Source organism: Syngnathoides biaculeatus, chromosome 19 (genome assembly GCF_019802595.1).
Source record: "Syngnathoides biaculeatus isolate LvHL_M chromosome 19, ASM1980259v1, whole genome shotgun sequence".
Classification (NCBI taxonomy): Eukaryota; Metazoa; Chordata; class Actinopteri; order Syngnathiformes; family Syngnathidae; genus Syngnathoides; species Syngnathoides biaculeatus.
In genome coordinates, this window is record NC_084658.1 from 11217602 (window position 1) to 11233841 (window position 16240).

Here is a 16240-nt window from a genome sequence, read left to right on the forward strand (position 1 = left end):
GCTGTGACTTCCTGCTTCTTGTCAAAAACAACCCCCTCGAGAGGATTTTCATGGCGGGAGTTACAAAAAGCCATATACGTCAAAATCATGTTTTGTGGTGGGGGGAAAAAAAAACGGATGGGTCCATTCCGGCTACCATTTTTTCACGAATAACATACTGAAAATCATCCATTTTCACGACACTTGACCTTTAAGGAAGTCTAGATTCCGGGTAAACATGTTCTGGATTTATTGAATCTTGAGGTTTATCTTCAACTGGGTTTGACATATATATTTTTGACATTATTATTATTCTTATTTTTCTAAATGAATTTCCGTTTGACAAAGCTTGTCCGGGTGTCGGTTCCTCAGGGCACACATGATCGTGTTCCTCAAAATCTTCGTGCATTTTCGTCCATTTCCGCTCAAGTCCGTCACAGAAGGATCTAACGCCGCCTCCATTTTGGTCTCGTGCGCGTGTGTTTGTGCATCGTTGATGTCAACTGGACGAACAAGAGGACCGAACGCAGAGGCACTATTTAGATCGAAATGGACGGGTAATTGTTTGTTCCATACGTTCCGAGTGCCATTACGCGGACGAATGCGTGTTTCATTTGAGATAAGTTCGTGTATATCGTTAACGGGGTTCCTTGTGCCAATGTGGGGACGTGACTCCCATTATAACCGCAGCAGAATTGTAAAGTAGCTTTATTATTGATATGAAGTTCAATTATGAGTATATTTCGGGAGCGTTCAAGGTAGTCTCATCACAAATGAGTGACGGTGAGGCACCTTTATCCCTATGAAAGGAACGCTTTATTTAGCAGCCTTTGTGTTTAGCTTGCATCTAACGTTAGCTCACCTAGCACGCAGCCGAGTGCTTGCTAACTCACTTTTGAACGCATCTCATATTAGTTATCTCACAATATTGGCTGTTCGCGAACGAAAGCATAATTCAGGAACCGAATCAATATTATTTTGAGAATCGTGCCGGTACGCTGATTTTGGTTCCACCGTCCATCAAGTATGGTTCATAAGTGTAACAATAGTTGTTTGACCTAATGATAAATTATCCATCTTTCAGCATCAGCGATGTTGCAGTTGGAGTGAAGGTGAGCTTGCACTGTCGTTTTTTAAAAAAATATTATTATTACGATCATTCAGCACCTCAGGAATTGTACCATAGCCCCAATGTAGTTTAAAACACTACCTTTTTTTGGTCATTTTTTTGGTTATTTTTTAATTTCTGAGCCAAATATGGACAAAGCGGATACAAAACTGGGTTTAACAGAAGTAGCTTCCAGAGGAGCCTTTTATGGATTAGTATGACAAAACCGAGGTGTTTTTTTTTTTTTTTAATTGACAGTTTTCTACTAAGTCCATGTTAGAGAGTCTCTCTATGGCGTAAATGGCAAAAGTATGGGATCGTTAATAGCTATTTTTGTTTTCGGAGTGACATTCCCTTGTCAAATTACATATATTTACTCCCGTTGTACACATTTTGCTTGCATTTTTTAACTATTAAAACACAGTGCAAGTGATGCCTAAACATCTTGCAATCAAGGGTGACAGTCCCTTGTCAAATTACACATACCTACTCCCGTTGCACACATTTTGCTTGCATTTTTTAACTATTAAAACACAATACAGGTGATGCCTAAACATCTGGTAAACAAGGGTGACATTCTGTTGTCAAATTAAATATATTTACTCCTGTTGTACAGATTTTGCTTGCATTTTTTTACTATTAAAACACAATACAAGTGATGCCTAAGCACCTGGCAACCACTTTTCCTTAGCATTTCATAAAGGCTCAGAGTGGTCGGAGATATTTTCAAACACAAGTCATATGACTTTCCAAAGCAGCCCCAGGCCATCACTTTGCCACCACCGTATTTGACCATTCCTGTTATTATTTTTAGACAAACAGAAAGGCCCGCACACCTTTTCATAAAGATATTCTCCAAAAGTCTGGGGGATCATCAGATCACAAGTCGAATTTGAAAACCCATTTAAGACTAGCTTTACTTTTACAGTGTATTCAAGTGAATAAATTCTGAAGCACTGCAAACATTGCTCTTAAATGTTGAATATATAGTTTGCAATTTAGTTTGGCTCAGCCCGGGAGCAGATGCGTTCGTATTTGTTACACAATCAATGAGTGCGCAAATATGTGCTTTTCAAAGTCACTGTGGGGAATTTATGGGTACCATTTGATTTCCTCCATGTTTAATTTTAGCTATCACGGCATTGAAGAAGCTGGAATCCAGCGAGTATATTTATGTCCTTGAAGATTAGCAGCTAGTGTTGATTGTATGTAGAGACATTGCTGCAGTATTTCTTCCTCCCTAAAGTTTAAACACAGTATAGTATACAAAACAGAGGGGCCTCATTTTTTTTTCGTTACGTTCAGTAGTTAAGTTACTTTATGAAATTATAATGTGCATTAACACGCCTAGCTGTCTTTTTTTTCTGTAGAGAGGATCAGATGAGCTGCGTATGTACAACAGTCCCAACTCTGGCATGAGCAGTATGAGTGGTGAGTTTTTGCTAACCGCTACTGAAAAGGTAATGCATAATGAAGCACATCAATCTCTAGAAATAATCGGGTATTAATTTTTGTGCGGCAGGATTTACAAGACACTTGTCCGGTGGTCTGCAAAATAGGTCCTAAAAGGCAAACGTGTCTTGTTCACTACCTAGATTCTAATTTTAGATAGCAATTAAATCTATGTTTGTTTTTGACACTTTATTTATGAAGCATAAGTAAGCTACACCTGTCTAATGAAACCCCACTCGTTAGATTTAAATTAAAATTGAAGTTTGTTTGAATATACAATTTTCCCACATAATTATAATACTTGTAACATTCTTGGTTTGTTTTTTTAAGATGGGAGTTCCAGTGGCAGTGAAAGTAAAAAGCTGAGGGTAGAGGAGGCCCCACCGTCTCGTGTGCTCCACATCAGGAAGCTGCCCAACGAGGCTTCGGAGACAGAAATTATTGCTCTTGGCTTACCATTTGGAAAAGTCACCAATATCCTGACACTTAAGGGAAAGAATCAAGTGAGTGGCAGAGAAAAGTCCATGTTTGTCACCAAATAAGTCTTAGGCCTCACGTGATCAAAACCAGATTTATTTTTTGTTGGGGGTGAGGGAGGGTATGCCATTTGTGGACGTTATTGAAATAGTGCTTTTTTTTTTTTTTTTTCTGATACTGGAACAAAGCTCTCACTTTCCTGCAGAAGTGTACCGTAATTTCCAGCCTACAGAGCGCACCTGCTTATAAGTCTCACCCAGTACTAAAGGAAATACCATTTGGTTCATACAAAAGCCGCACCTGCGTAAAAGCTGCAAGTGCCCACAATGAAACCCACATTAAAACACGAGATATTTATAAAGAAACATGGTACACAAAAAGAGTTTCCAAGTTTTAATACCTTAGCTTAGCTTAACATAGCACCAACGCGGTAGCACGTACAGTAGCACCCATTGCAGTAATAGGAAGTTGTAGTATCCTGATTTTTTTTATTTTATTTTTTTTATACCCTTCCATAGGCGTTTTTGGAAATGGGTACAGAAGATGCTGCCATCACGTTGGTGAACTACTACACCACTGTAGTTCCTCATATTCGTAATGTCCCTGTTTTTATACAATACTCAAATCACAAGGAGCTCAAAACCGACGCCGGCAATCAGGTTAGTCGTGCCGAGATCATTAATTTGACTAATAAATCAGCAAGAAACAAATGTTCTTGTCACTCGGTACGTGGGGAATTGATGGTTTGACCTCTTGGCCTTGTCTTTGACTGCAGCGTACACAGGCGGTGCTGCAGGCGGTTTCGGCGGTTCAGTCTGGTGGGTCACCCGCCTCAGATGTACAGGAAATACTTGCCACCGCCTCTAGTCCAGTGCTGCGCATCATCATCGACAATATGTTCTACCCTGTCACACTGGATGTGCTCCAACAGGTATAAATCAGTTCTTTCGTTTCAACTGTAAAATGTGCCACTTGTGCAACAATCGGGCCATTGTAAAAATGCCCCAATGGTTCTGTCTTACTCAATGAACACTTCCCTCCAATCTCTTGAGTTTGCTGTCTGACCCTGTCTTAAAAGAACGAGTACCTCCAATTATTCAAAATACCATTTATCCATCCATTTTCTTTACCACTTATATCAGGGGTGTCAAACTCATTACACAGTGTCTCGGCCACATACGGCCTTAGTAGATGTCAAGTGGGCCGGACCATTGAAATTATATCGTACTCGGCTATAAATATCCTGTCTTTCCTTTGTTTTGGGGGAAAGAAGCACAACAACTGGTGTTTCCTCAGACCCACCTGCCATTCGTTGATCTTCTCTCTTCTCATTGTCCTTGCAAGCCATCATATTTTTCGCTGCGAAGAGTCTCGGAGTGGCGTCGAATATTCTTTCAATGCCGAAACTTGTTGTTAACACACCAAGCATAAAGGTTTTCCGTGCATTTCTATAAATAAATAGAACGTGGTCCATTTTTGTTTGAAAATTCTACACGCCGTATCTACTTTTCTTCCTTTGATAATGACATTTTGGCTAATGGGGGTGTGTGGGGGGGGAATAGAGACCAGGGTAAAAACAAAGTTGTAACAAGCAGCAGGTGGCGCATTGATACTGTTGTGTTGGGTATGTCTCAGTGATCATGTTTTCTGATCAAAACAATGTTGTCTTCTACTCTGATCAATCCATGAATTGCATCTTATTAAAAATGTTTATTCCGTATCTTTTACACATTTTTTTCACTTTTGAATTATCCTGTGGGCCTGAGTGAACCTCCTTGCGTGCCGGTTCCGGCCCGCGGACCTTATGTTTGACACCCGTGACTTATACTATTTGGAGTCACAACAGAGACTAGAGCTGAAACATCATTAATCCAAATCTTGCTCCGTGGGTTCTCCAAAACACTGCAGGCAACGCAGAAGAACGTGGCTAGCACATTTGTCTCGTAGTCGAATGTTCCGAGTATGAATCTTGACTTTTCTGTGTGGACTTTGCATCTTCTGTTGTTGCTTGCTTGCTTGTTTTCTCCAGCTATTCTGCTTTCCTACCAAGTAACAAAAACGGAGTATGAATGGTGGTCAGTTTATATGTGCCATCTGATTTGATTGGCAAAAAGTTCAGAGGCTGCTGGGATAGGCTCCAGCTCCCCCTAAACGCGATAAGCGATAGAAAACGGATTCTTGAGTTTGACGTGACTTTCATAATGATTGGCTGAGGTCTATCAGTAGTTGTAAGGTGACAGGTGATTTTTGTTTCTAGATTTTTTCCAAGTTCGGCACCGTCATGAAGATTATCACTTTTACAAAGAACAACCAGTTCCAGGCTCTTTTGCAGTTTAGTGAACCTGTCAATGCACAGCAGGCCAAACTGGTAAGAAATGACACTTTACGTGCCCTTCTCGCAAAATATGAATATTTTATATGGCCCACTAAGCTTTTATTCATGTAATTCATTTGACCCTTTGCCCTGTTAGGCACTCGATGGTCAGAATATCTACAATGCGTGCTGCACACTGCGGATTGACTTCTCCAAGCTGGTCAATTTAAACGTTAAGTATAACAACGATAAGAGTCGCGACTACACACGGCCAGAGCTGCCAGCTGGCGACGGCCAGCCCACCATGGACCCTGCTGTGGCTGTTGCTCTTAGCAAAGACAACTCCCTCCTTGGTAAGATTCCAGGTAGATACAACTTTTTATTTTTAATTCCTCTCTTCTGTCTTCATCTCTGAGACCTTTACTAAGCAGAATGTTATGCAGAGTTTAAAACGGGAAATGTAATCGGTAATTCTGTGGTTTTCAAACTTTTTGATTGTGGAGCAAAACACTTAATTCCAAAAACTTGTGCAAAGAAAGTGTGTTATTGGGATAATTGCTCCCTCAGATTGTGATATTTACAAGTGCGTATTGTCCTCATGTTGACCATTTTTACCTTCCTGGACTTGGATGCAAATTCCCATCCGTTCTGTTATTCCCCCCCATACAATTCACCTTTGCCTACATACTGCAGCACATAATAAAATCATGCTCATGACATGCCGCGCTGCAACACATCACAACTTGTCACGTGTCTTTAATTTACAGAATAATTGAAATAGAAATTGAAAGTCGAAGCGAAATCTCTCCTTCGAAGCTTTGAACTTTTAATTTCTCAATGTGGACTAATGGTGGTGCAGACTTACTCACGCGCTCTCCATGTAGAAATAAGTATGGAGCATCACCGATTCCATAAATAATACATAGCTGCAGCCCTATAATTGCTATAGTTCAGATCAAATGGTACACTCTTAATTTATTTTTATTTATTTATTTTTTTTTACTCTGCAACAGGAGCTTTGAACCCACTCAGCGCAGCGGCGGTAGCTGCTGCAGCTGCAGGAAGGGTGGCACTAGCTGGGCAGGCAGGGTCCAGCGGGGTGCTGTTGGTCAGCAATCTGAACGAAGAGGTCAGTAACACACGACACTTTGAGCTGCACACAAGCTTGAGGGATAATCCAAGTATTAACACTGCCAACTTTACCCCATCACTCAACCCACGCAGTTCGCAGGTTAATCTTATTTATCCCGTGAGTGTTGACATTTCCAGCCACATTGGGTTCAACTAATTCAAATTAACATGTTAGCCCGCACCTTTTTGTCTTGGACGGCTACTTATGGACACTGGGGGGAAAAAAAGAATGAGTTTGTGGATCCTTTTTAACGTATGCATGGCGACATAGTAGACTAGGTTGATCGTGTTATGAAATGGGTTTTGGAATAATTTGGGGCATGGGACAACCAAATGGCTGCTCCAGTAGGTTCCATTTTCTTTTTTTTTTTTTTTTTTTTTAAACGGAGGAGTAAAGTCGACACAGCAAGAAATTCACATTTATTAATTAAAGACACAAAATGCCAATGACATTAAGAATAGAACTCGTCCTCAAGCCTGTATTTACCTGCCTCACTGGAAGGCTTTGTCTTTATATCCAACATTATTTCATTAATTGATAATCCGAAAGTTTTAATTCTGATTTATCAACATCAAATAAGGCGCCGTCTCTTGCCCATCAGCCTGTCATCGTTGAGTGATTGTCATCCTAAAACTGCAACAGTATCATACCAAACTTCTGAAATTATGATACTGTGCTCCAGTGTTCTTTTAGCCTGCTAGACTTATGCGAATGCCGCAGTTGTACCCGCGCGGCCTTCACATCAACTCTCGCACGTCAAACGGAATTTCGACTGCACGCTCGCAATGCAAATGTCGGCACTTTTTGTACCGTTTGCACTAATATTCTCCCTCACTGTGCACTTGTATCTTTTCAGATTGCTGCATGTTGTTTGAATCCCATGCTCATGACTCTGTTCATTTTGATTTATTATTCTTTTTGACATGAATGTATTTTTTGACCCTTTGCTTTGTTTAGGGTGAAATACATTTTGTTGCAATTATTGCTGCAAACATTGATCCAAGCCATGATCGCTGGCTGACCTGCATTCCAGTGTACTGACCTATATATTTTTTGTCCCTCCCTCACTTTTTTATTTCCCCCCCAATTTACATTTACCTCCCTTCTGTTCCCCACCCTCCTTTCCCCCCCCCTCTCCATTCAACCCCTTTTCCTGACTCCCATGTGTTGCCGGGGGATGTTTAACCCTTGAAATCAACACTTCTTCCCTTCACCGCCACCTCCAATATGACACTGTCCCTTTCAAAACCTCTTCATGACTTTTCTCTCCTCCTCCATGACCACCATCTCCATCACTATCCCGGGGGGAGAACAAAAAACACCATTCCTTCTACCTACCTCCGTTCTGGATTGATCTGTCCATCTCTACCTCCGCTCCGCTCCGACTCTTCTACCTCTCTACCTGTCTCACGCTGCTTGTTGCTCTTCTCTCCCTCTAAAGATGGTTACGCCCCAAAGTCTGTTTACCCTCTTCGGTATGTTATCGTTGGCTCTTGCTCTCCTCTCTTTTCTGCTATCTACTTGTTTTTTTTTTTTTCTATTTTCATCCTATCTTTATATTTCTCATTACAATTATTAGTACTATTTGATGTCACAAGATTGTTTAGTTATATACCCACAGTAGATTTAAGTAATTACGAAACATCTATTTTTTTACAGTTAATTGGTTTGGGTTAATGTTTATAAATGATCATAATTTCACTATAGTAAAACAGTTAATGCATGGTTATGCAATATTTTCTGCATGTTTTTATTTCTTGCCATATGACCAACAGTAACCTGATAATCTGTCTTAAGAGGCTGTTTCTTTTTAATTATCCTTACCACACACCTCTCTCTGAAATCTTCGATAAATTCCATCTGTGTGCTCCTCTGCTCTCTCTTCTTTGATTCTCATCTAAGATATCCTTGTCTCCACTGCTCTTTTTGTTTTTTTTGTTCTAACTTATTTTCTTTGTGTCCACTTGCACCTCCCCCTGGCTCTCATGTAGGAGTCTATGGTGATGTCCAGAGGGTGAAAATTCTTTACAATAAGAAAGACAGCGCTCTCATTCAGATGTCAGACGCCAACCAGGCTCAGTTAGGTGAGTCGGCTTTCATGTTGGAATACTGATGTTAAATTTGTAATTTTGGGGGGGAAAAATATAAAGTTCCCCAAATTACTCTGCATAACTCTCAAAAGTTAGTTGTATAATGTGGAGCATTGACCTTTGACGTTGTTAATCTTACTGGGTGAGGGACATGATATCTTATCCATCCATTATCTACTGCTTTTTCGGGTCGGGTCACGGGGGAAGTAGCGTTCCCAAGCCATCCGAGAGACATACTCTCTTCAGCGTGTCCTGGGTCGTCCTCGGGGTCTCTTTCATGTGGGATATGGGCGGAACACCTCACCAGGGAGGCGTCCGGGAGGCATCCGAATCAGATACCCCAGCCACCTCATCTGTCTACTCTCAAAACGGAGGAGTAGCAGCTTGACACTGAGCCCCTCCCTGATGACCGAGCTTTTCACCCTATCTCTCAGGGAGAGCCCGGACACCCTGCAGAGGAATCTCATTTCGGGCGCTTGTATCCGGGATCTTGTTCTTTGGTTCACGACCCACAGCTCGTGCCCATAGGTGAGGGCAGGAACGTAGATCGACTGGTAAATTGAGAGCTTCGCCTTTCGACTTAGCTCCCTCTTTACCACAACGGACCGATTCAAAGTCCGCATCGCTGCAGACGCTGCACCGATCTGTCTGTCGATCTCCCACTCTATTCTTCCCTCACTCATGAACAAGACCCTAAGATACTTGAACTCCTCCTCTTGGGGAAGGATCTCATCCCCAGCCCAGAGAGGGCACGCCACCCTTTTCCGATTGAGGACCGTAGTCTCTGATTTGGAGGTGGTGATTCTGATCCCAGCCGCTTCACACTCTGCTGCGAATGGCTCCAGTGAGATCTGGAGATCACGGCTTGAGGAAGCCACCAGAACCACATCATCTGCAAAGAGCAGAGATGCGGTGCTGAGGCCACCAAATTGGACACCCACATCTTATCTAACATCTATCTTGGAATAAAATATTGCTTCACATTTATCATTCAATGAATTGATGTATGGATGGATGAATGAATAATAGATGCATCAATTATTGATCCAAGGGAAACTCACATGTGTGACTTTGTTTTCCTTGATCTGCCTCAAGCCATGAGCCACTTGAATGGCCAAAAGATGTACGGGAAAATTATTCGGGCAACGCTGTCCAAACACCAGACGGTTGCACTGCCTCGTGATGGCCTGGACGACCAGGGCCTGACCAAGGACTATGCCAACTCTCCGCTTCATCGCTTCAAGAAACCCGGATCCAAGAATTTCCAGAACATTTTCCCGCCATCTGCCACTCTCCACCTTTCCAACATCCCGTAAGTGCCATTGATCGGTTTGTGTGGACTTCTGTTGGTTTTGTTCCAGAAGACACTTAGAATTGTTTCAGATGGCCAAAGATGCCAAAACTGTCAGTGTAGTCTATGTAAAAAATTGGTTGAAAAGTGCAAATGCTCCGATTTCTTTTCTAGGCAAGATGTGTCAGAGGATGACCTGCGATTGCTTTTCTCCAACGCCGGAGGCACTGTGAAAGCATTTAAGTTTTTCCAGTACGTACATATTTCTAACCCTTGGACAAGTGCCTGATAGCTGAATAGTATACTTCAGTTAACGCTCGTTTTAATATTTTTCAGGGATCGTAAAATGGCCTTGATCCAGATGTCCACAGTGGAAGAGTCGGTCCAAGCCTTGATTGACCTTCACAACTACAACATGGGATGCAACCAGCACCTAAAAGTTTCCTTCTCCAAGTCCACCATTTAACAATGTGACTTAAGAACCGTCATTTCTGTGGGTCGCCAGAACCAGAAGTCATTTGAGGGTAACGTGGCCTTCATCCTGTTCTTGGAAAAACTGGGGAAATTGCAGTCGACCGTCGTTGGTCGGCTGTTCTCAGTGTATCTGGCAAATATTGACATTGATTGTCATCCGTATGGTAGTTTGATGTAGAACAGCATTTATTCCTTAATTGAGACCGAAATGTACATGTGCCTTATTTGATATCTGCTGTCCACAGCGCACCCCCCCCCCCCCCCATCTGCTTTTTAATCTCATGGATGTACCGCAAAACAGTGTCGTATCTAATAGACGTGCGTTCATCGAGCATTGGTACCAGTCAGCATTTTTTTCCCCCACTTTGGATTGTATATTTTCCATATTGAGTCATACTTGGGTAACAATATTCCTGAAAGTTACTTAAACTGAACTCCACAACCAACAGGGGAATTTGGCCGGGTTTGAGATTGTTTTTCCGCAATTGTGCCCAGTGACGTAAAATTACTTCGACCACCCCCACGTCAGTACTGCAAAATAGAATTGATGAAATTAAAATATATTCTGTCCGTTAGAATTCCTCCCCCCCAAGTATATTCAGTTCTTGCTGTCAGTGATCTATCAGAATGTGGCTTGTAGTTTCTGTTTTTTTTTTTCTTTCTGTGGCTTATTATTAAACAATTGCTGTCCTTTCCATAGGAGATCCACGTAATTGTCAATATTTGGTTTTGAAAAGATTATTACAAAACAGGTTACTTGAGACTTCTACTCAGTTGGACCAAAGTTTCTGTGCCTTAAGTATTCCTGTAATAATTAAAAGAAAACAACTTTGTATTTGCAGAAAATTGTCCTTAGTTTCGGGGCATTCCTAAATTTCCTCTGATTATTTGTAGGATCAAAACAACTATTGTCTGAAATGAGACGTTTAAAAAATGTGACTATTTTTGCTTCAGATTTTTTTGTTCCTCATATTGTAGTGGTCTGTCTTGAGTAAAACATTGTTTTCTTATTTGGAAGTTTTTTTTGAGTGTAGATTTATTTGTAGTTCTGCATTTCTTCTGTAGCATGCTCAATAAAACTTTTTTCTTTAATAGTTCTCCGTTCACCTCCGTCTCTCGTGTCCTGAACTCGGGCTCGGTTAAAAATAGCCGTCAGTGCCAGAGCGGAAGCGATGCCAAGATTCCGTTTTGGAGGAACTTGTAAACAGCTCTAATGAGCTGATGCCATTGATTTGTTTTCTTCCATTTTTCACTTTGTAAACAGCTTTTTGCTGTATTCTTGCGCTTAAAACGATGCGTTTGACGGTAGTTTTGTGTGGATTTTATGGTAGTGTGAACTTTGCACTCACGCCATAATGGGAAATCAAAGATTACTACAGACGAGGTACAACACTGGCAAGAAGAGGGGGGAAAAAAAAAAACTATAAATCCATTTTGATTGCTCCGGAAGGAAAGTTAAATGCGCTCACTGCATTTTTTTTCAGTTTTTTTTTTTTTTTAAACAGTAGAACAAAACAAACTGGCATCTCACAAACACCGTTTCATTACGAGACTGCATTTGCAACCTCTTCAAAAATTTTCACTGAGCTCGGGAAAGAGCTGGCTGTTCCCCTGATTTCCTCCCACACTCCCAAAATTGGCTGCAAGCGTGAATGGTCGCCCGTCCCTACTGTAACGTAGATTGATTTATGGCTGTCAATTTATTCATTTTTTTTACTCCTCCTCCCACTTGAGGTCACCTGGGGATAGACTTCAGTTCCCCCATCATTCAGTACACTACAAATGGTACAGAAAATGAATTTATAAATAATTGAAAATATTATCATGATGCCTTTTTTTTTTTTTTTTGCGGAACCAATTGTTTGGAAGCAGTCACTAGAATTTAATCTACAGATTATTTTGGCCACGATTTACGCCTTTGGTTCTAGAAATGCTTTGAAATTAAAACAAACACCCCCCCCCAAAAAAAATGTTGAATTGACTTGACTCGCAGGGTGTCAAAAAATATAATAATAATAATGATGCTTCACTGCCTCAATGATGACAGCTCAGTTCAGTTATGGAGTAGGTTTTTTAACAGAGTATGCACATTGCTTCGTGTGTGTGTATGTCCTTGGTGTGTGTTTTGGTTACCACAGCAACAAGCCTCCCTCTTTGGCGTGTTGGTCAGTTGTCAGCTTTTTTCTACAACGTGTAAGATCTGTGTGGCAGCATCTTCTTATTTCATATAAACCAATTTCAAAATGCCAATAATGAGCCAGTTTTCTAGTTCAATGCATGAAATCACATTACTAGTGCTCAAGCGTACGAGTGCTCCTCCATCAAGACCCACTTCCGGGCCTCGCTTTCGATGCGGGCTCCTGTAAACCGTGTCTGAGGGAGAGAAAAACAAGGTCCGTTCATAAAGTGTCCTTGGAAGGTAGTAAGACACATGAAATATGTCTTCAACCTGTTGACTATAGGAGCACAGTGATGGAAAACGGGATCACAGCGTCCTTCCCATGTGATGTATTAGCCAGACGAGCTATTGATTAGTTCTGGCCTCGCGCCTTGATACATTATGTCATCTGTGCGGATGGCGGGATCCGGGATAAAGCCGTTCTATTGGAAGCCCATAAAGTAATAAAAGAAAAATACTTGGGTTGACAGAAATTCATGGCGTGCACCTGATTCGAGGGCCTTCCCGAGATCATCTTCATCAAACAAACTGACAGGGCTGTGCGGTTATTACAAAGTTACATTAATCCTCGACAAACAGGCCGTTTTTATCATTTTCGATAAACCTTATATTCTGCCGTTGCCACTGTATGGCAAAAATTCCCTTGTCTTATTTTATATCGTCACTCCTTGTCAACTGTACTCTTGTGAAACCTTTTGAGACCCTTCTGCGATGAATTAACCTTCATTTCTAAGTCTACGTCTAACCTCATCTGTCAGCCTATCCGTTACCACCGCAAATAGGAAGGGGGCTCAGCGCGGATCCCTGATGCACTCCCAACTCCACCTTAAATTCTTCTGACACACCGACTGCACATCTCACCGCCGTTCTTCTCTCCTCATACATGTCCTGTACTATTCAAACATATTTCTCCGCCACACATCGGACTTGCGGATGCAGTATCGAAGTTCCTTTCTCTAGGTCTACAAAGACATGAAGTTCTTACGACGTACACACCGAGATGAGACAAACATGCGGTCTGTTCGAAATACAGACACCAACGCCTCAATGTTATCCAGTCCAGTTTTTTTTTTTTCTTAAATATCATCCATTTTAAAGTTTCCCTTTCCGGGCCATTAATTTTAATCAGTATGACCCAGGAACCTTAAAAATAATACATTTAAAAATGGAATTCATCAAAGAGCATTCGATTCTATTGTCTGAAATGTGCAAGTGGGGGGGGTGAGTGACTTCTTGAACCTGTTAATGTCTTGTCCAAGAAAACCGAATCATAAGACAGTCATTATGTTTTTTGTAGTATAGTTCCATCTACCACTTCACTTTCTATTGAGCCGTCTATGCAGCGATCATCCATACCATTATAACTCCCTATATTGAATACCTAAGCTTTTTTTTTTTTTTTGCCAGCAACTGACCGACTCGTTGAGTCCCGGAGAAGTTTTGGGGCTGATCCTTTAAGTTCTTGAAATTGCATGGATCACAGATCTGACTTGTATGTGGAGGGAACCCGACGGGTGCTCAATTATGTCGAGATCTGGGGGGGGGGGGGGGGGGTTGGATTTCAGGTCACCGTATTGAACTCGTGTTCCTGAAACCGCAAATCTAGGAAAACTCAACCGCGGCAAATGTTTTTGGGGGGAGTTGTGCAGGTGCGTAGAAGCTGAGTTCAGTTTCTTTTTAAACATTTCCACACTCCTAGGTCACACAATAAACATTAATATCTTAAAATTTGTCCTAAGCATGTTGTCAGACTGCTATGCTATTTAATTGCAATGTAATATTACTGTATTTATACCTGTTGCGCACACCAGGAGAAGCACAATGTCCAATGAACTGAAGTAAAAAAAAAAAAAGGTGGCAAACATCCCCGTTTATATACCTATATGTAGCAATATTTCCACAACAATGAGGGGAAAAACACTTACTCGAAATAGAAATCATGCTTCCGCTGCAAAACACACAGTGTACTTTGCGTGCAATTGTTAGCAAGCTACTTACACAAGCACGCAATCATACTCAGGCCCGCTCTTGACGTGCGTCTGCCATTTCCGATGCAAAATCAGTGAATGGACGGATTTGTGTGCACCTTTGTTGCTCTAATCTTTTGCCTTATGTCATGTTTCACCAATATGGGCAACCAACAGTTTTGCTACAAATTATACTGCAGTTGAACCATTGAGAGTGTTTATGTGAAGAAGGGTTGATACTTTTACTCCGTTAAAATGCTCGCCATGCCGTTTGCGATTTCTATTCATTCATTCTAGGCACTGATCTAAAAAAAAAAAAAAAAGACTGGATGGCTCATTGGCAACCAAAACTAAATTCCCTGTCCGCCATCTTGATACTCCCAAAACAACCATGCCGACCTGTACGTTAATCGCCATTTTCGTGGCCATGAGAAAACATTCCACAGGTAAGTTAGAAAGATTTACTTTGACACTGTTAAACTTTATTTGTAAAGGTTTTTTATTTAATTTCTGTTGAGCTTAATTCACTTGAACAAAGTTTTGTTTCCGGTTGTTATTCACTGTTCACTCTGCATCACCATTATAGGCTGACGGTTTTTCACGAAAAATAAAATATTTTCCCAAACTTCATCAGTGGATAAGCAAGAAAACACATTTTCTATGAAATTTTTTGATGGATTTAAAAAAAAAGCTCTGGAAATTAGATTTTTAAATGCAAGGAAACGAGTTTAAATTTTCTGTCTGAAATTGGACGTCGCAGAGACAACAAATGAATGACGCGTTTCGCATGTATTTTCCCATTGCGAGTCCTTATTTCCAAAAATATATCTAACTGATTGACTTAAAATTTAATATTTTAATGACAAAAAATCCTTTTTTTTTTTTTTTTTTGCTATGTTATGATAGCGCTCCACAGCGGATTTTGGAAAAAGTCAATATGTCATGGTGTTCTGTCTTTCCTTTGCACTTAGCCTTTTTTTTGGCTTACCAAGTCGAATTAAAAAAATCCTTCATGTTACCAGAACTCAAAAATAGTCAAGCTCACACGACCAGTTTTAATTGTACATGCCAAACTTTGTGAAAAAATTAAACCATGTCCTCCGCAAGTTTTGGGAGTACCAAGATGGCGGCCAATGGCTTCAACCAATTGCGATACCGCTCGTTGTGTTTTAACCAGTCTCTTCGACTTCCGCATAGGGCGGCCATCGCACCAATCAAACGGGGTTTCTAGGGGTCATTTGACTCTGATTCACCAATCAGACGCCACAAGGCAGTTACGACCTGGACGTGACCTTCACATCGTAAGCCAATCAAAAAAATTACTCATGATAAATACGTTTATTAAAAAAAAAAAAAAAAAAACATTGAGCGTGTTTGCCATCTAATTTGGATATTTCATCTTACTTCAGTTTACTTCTGACGGTAAGTTGCAGCTGTTTCTGTTGTCGTTTTGGCAGTGGTTATGGCTATATTGTGTCACCTGTCGCCCCCGCGCACACAAACACAATCACTAATTGTGGTCCGTGGACATCTTCCTCAAATATTTGATATCATAGAATGAATCAAGCAAATAATGTTTCTGTAGGGCCAACTGATTTTTAGGCAGTTAAAAACTGAAATGGTTGCAGGTCTGTTAACTCCATTAGATTATTATTATTATTTAATTTGGTGTCAGAACTTACTCACAAGCGAGTTCTTTCATTGAGTACTCTCCTACCCTTAGACAAATAAATATTTGGCGTAGTACTTTGTACATATGTCATTCTGAAGTTACAGT

At 40.9% G+C, this 16240-nt stretch overlaps 1 protein-coding gene across 7 annotated transcripts in view; it reads left to right on the forward strand.

Moving 5' to 3' along the window:
- Positions 1-11409, forward strand: part of LOC133492420 (polypyrimidine tract-binding protein 2-like) — a 103299-nt gene extending 91890 nt beyond the window's left edge. For 2 of the 7 annotated variants that reach the window (XM_061804558.1, XM_061804563.1), the window contains 13 exons: positions 1064-1091; positions 2458-2518; positions 2870-3042; positions 3535-3675; positions 3792-3947; positions 5274-5384; positions 5488-5695; positions 6344-6459; positions 7904-7937; positions 8454-8546; positions 9648-9864; positions 10018-10095; positions 10180-11409. In XM_061804558.1, coding sequence (XP_061660542.1) covers positions 1064-1091; positions 2458-2518; positions 2870-3042; positions 3535-3675; positions 3792-3947; positions 5274-5384; positions 5488-5695; positions 6344-6459; positions 7904-7937; positions 8454-8546; positions 9648-9864; positions 10018-10095; positions 10180-10309 — 1546 coding nt within the window. In that variant the 3' untranslated portion in view covers positions 10310-11409. Of the gene's footprint in view, positions 1-395; positions 537-558; positions 763-1063; positions 1092-2457; positions 2519-2869; positions 3043-3534; positions 3676-3791; positions 3948-5273; positions 5385-5487; positions 5696-6343; positions 6460-7903; positions 7938-8453; positions 8547-9647; positions 9865-10017; positions 10096-10179 lie in introns of those variants that run through there. The other 5 variants (XM_061804560.1, XM_061804561.1, XM_061804564.1 and 2 more) reach the window with 5 other exon arrangements.
- Positions 11410-16240: the final 4831 nt, after the last annotated feature.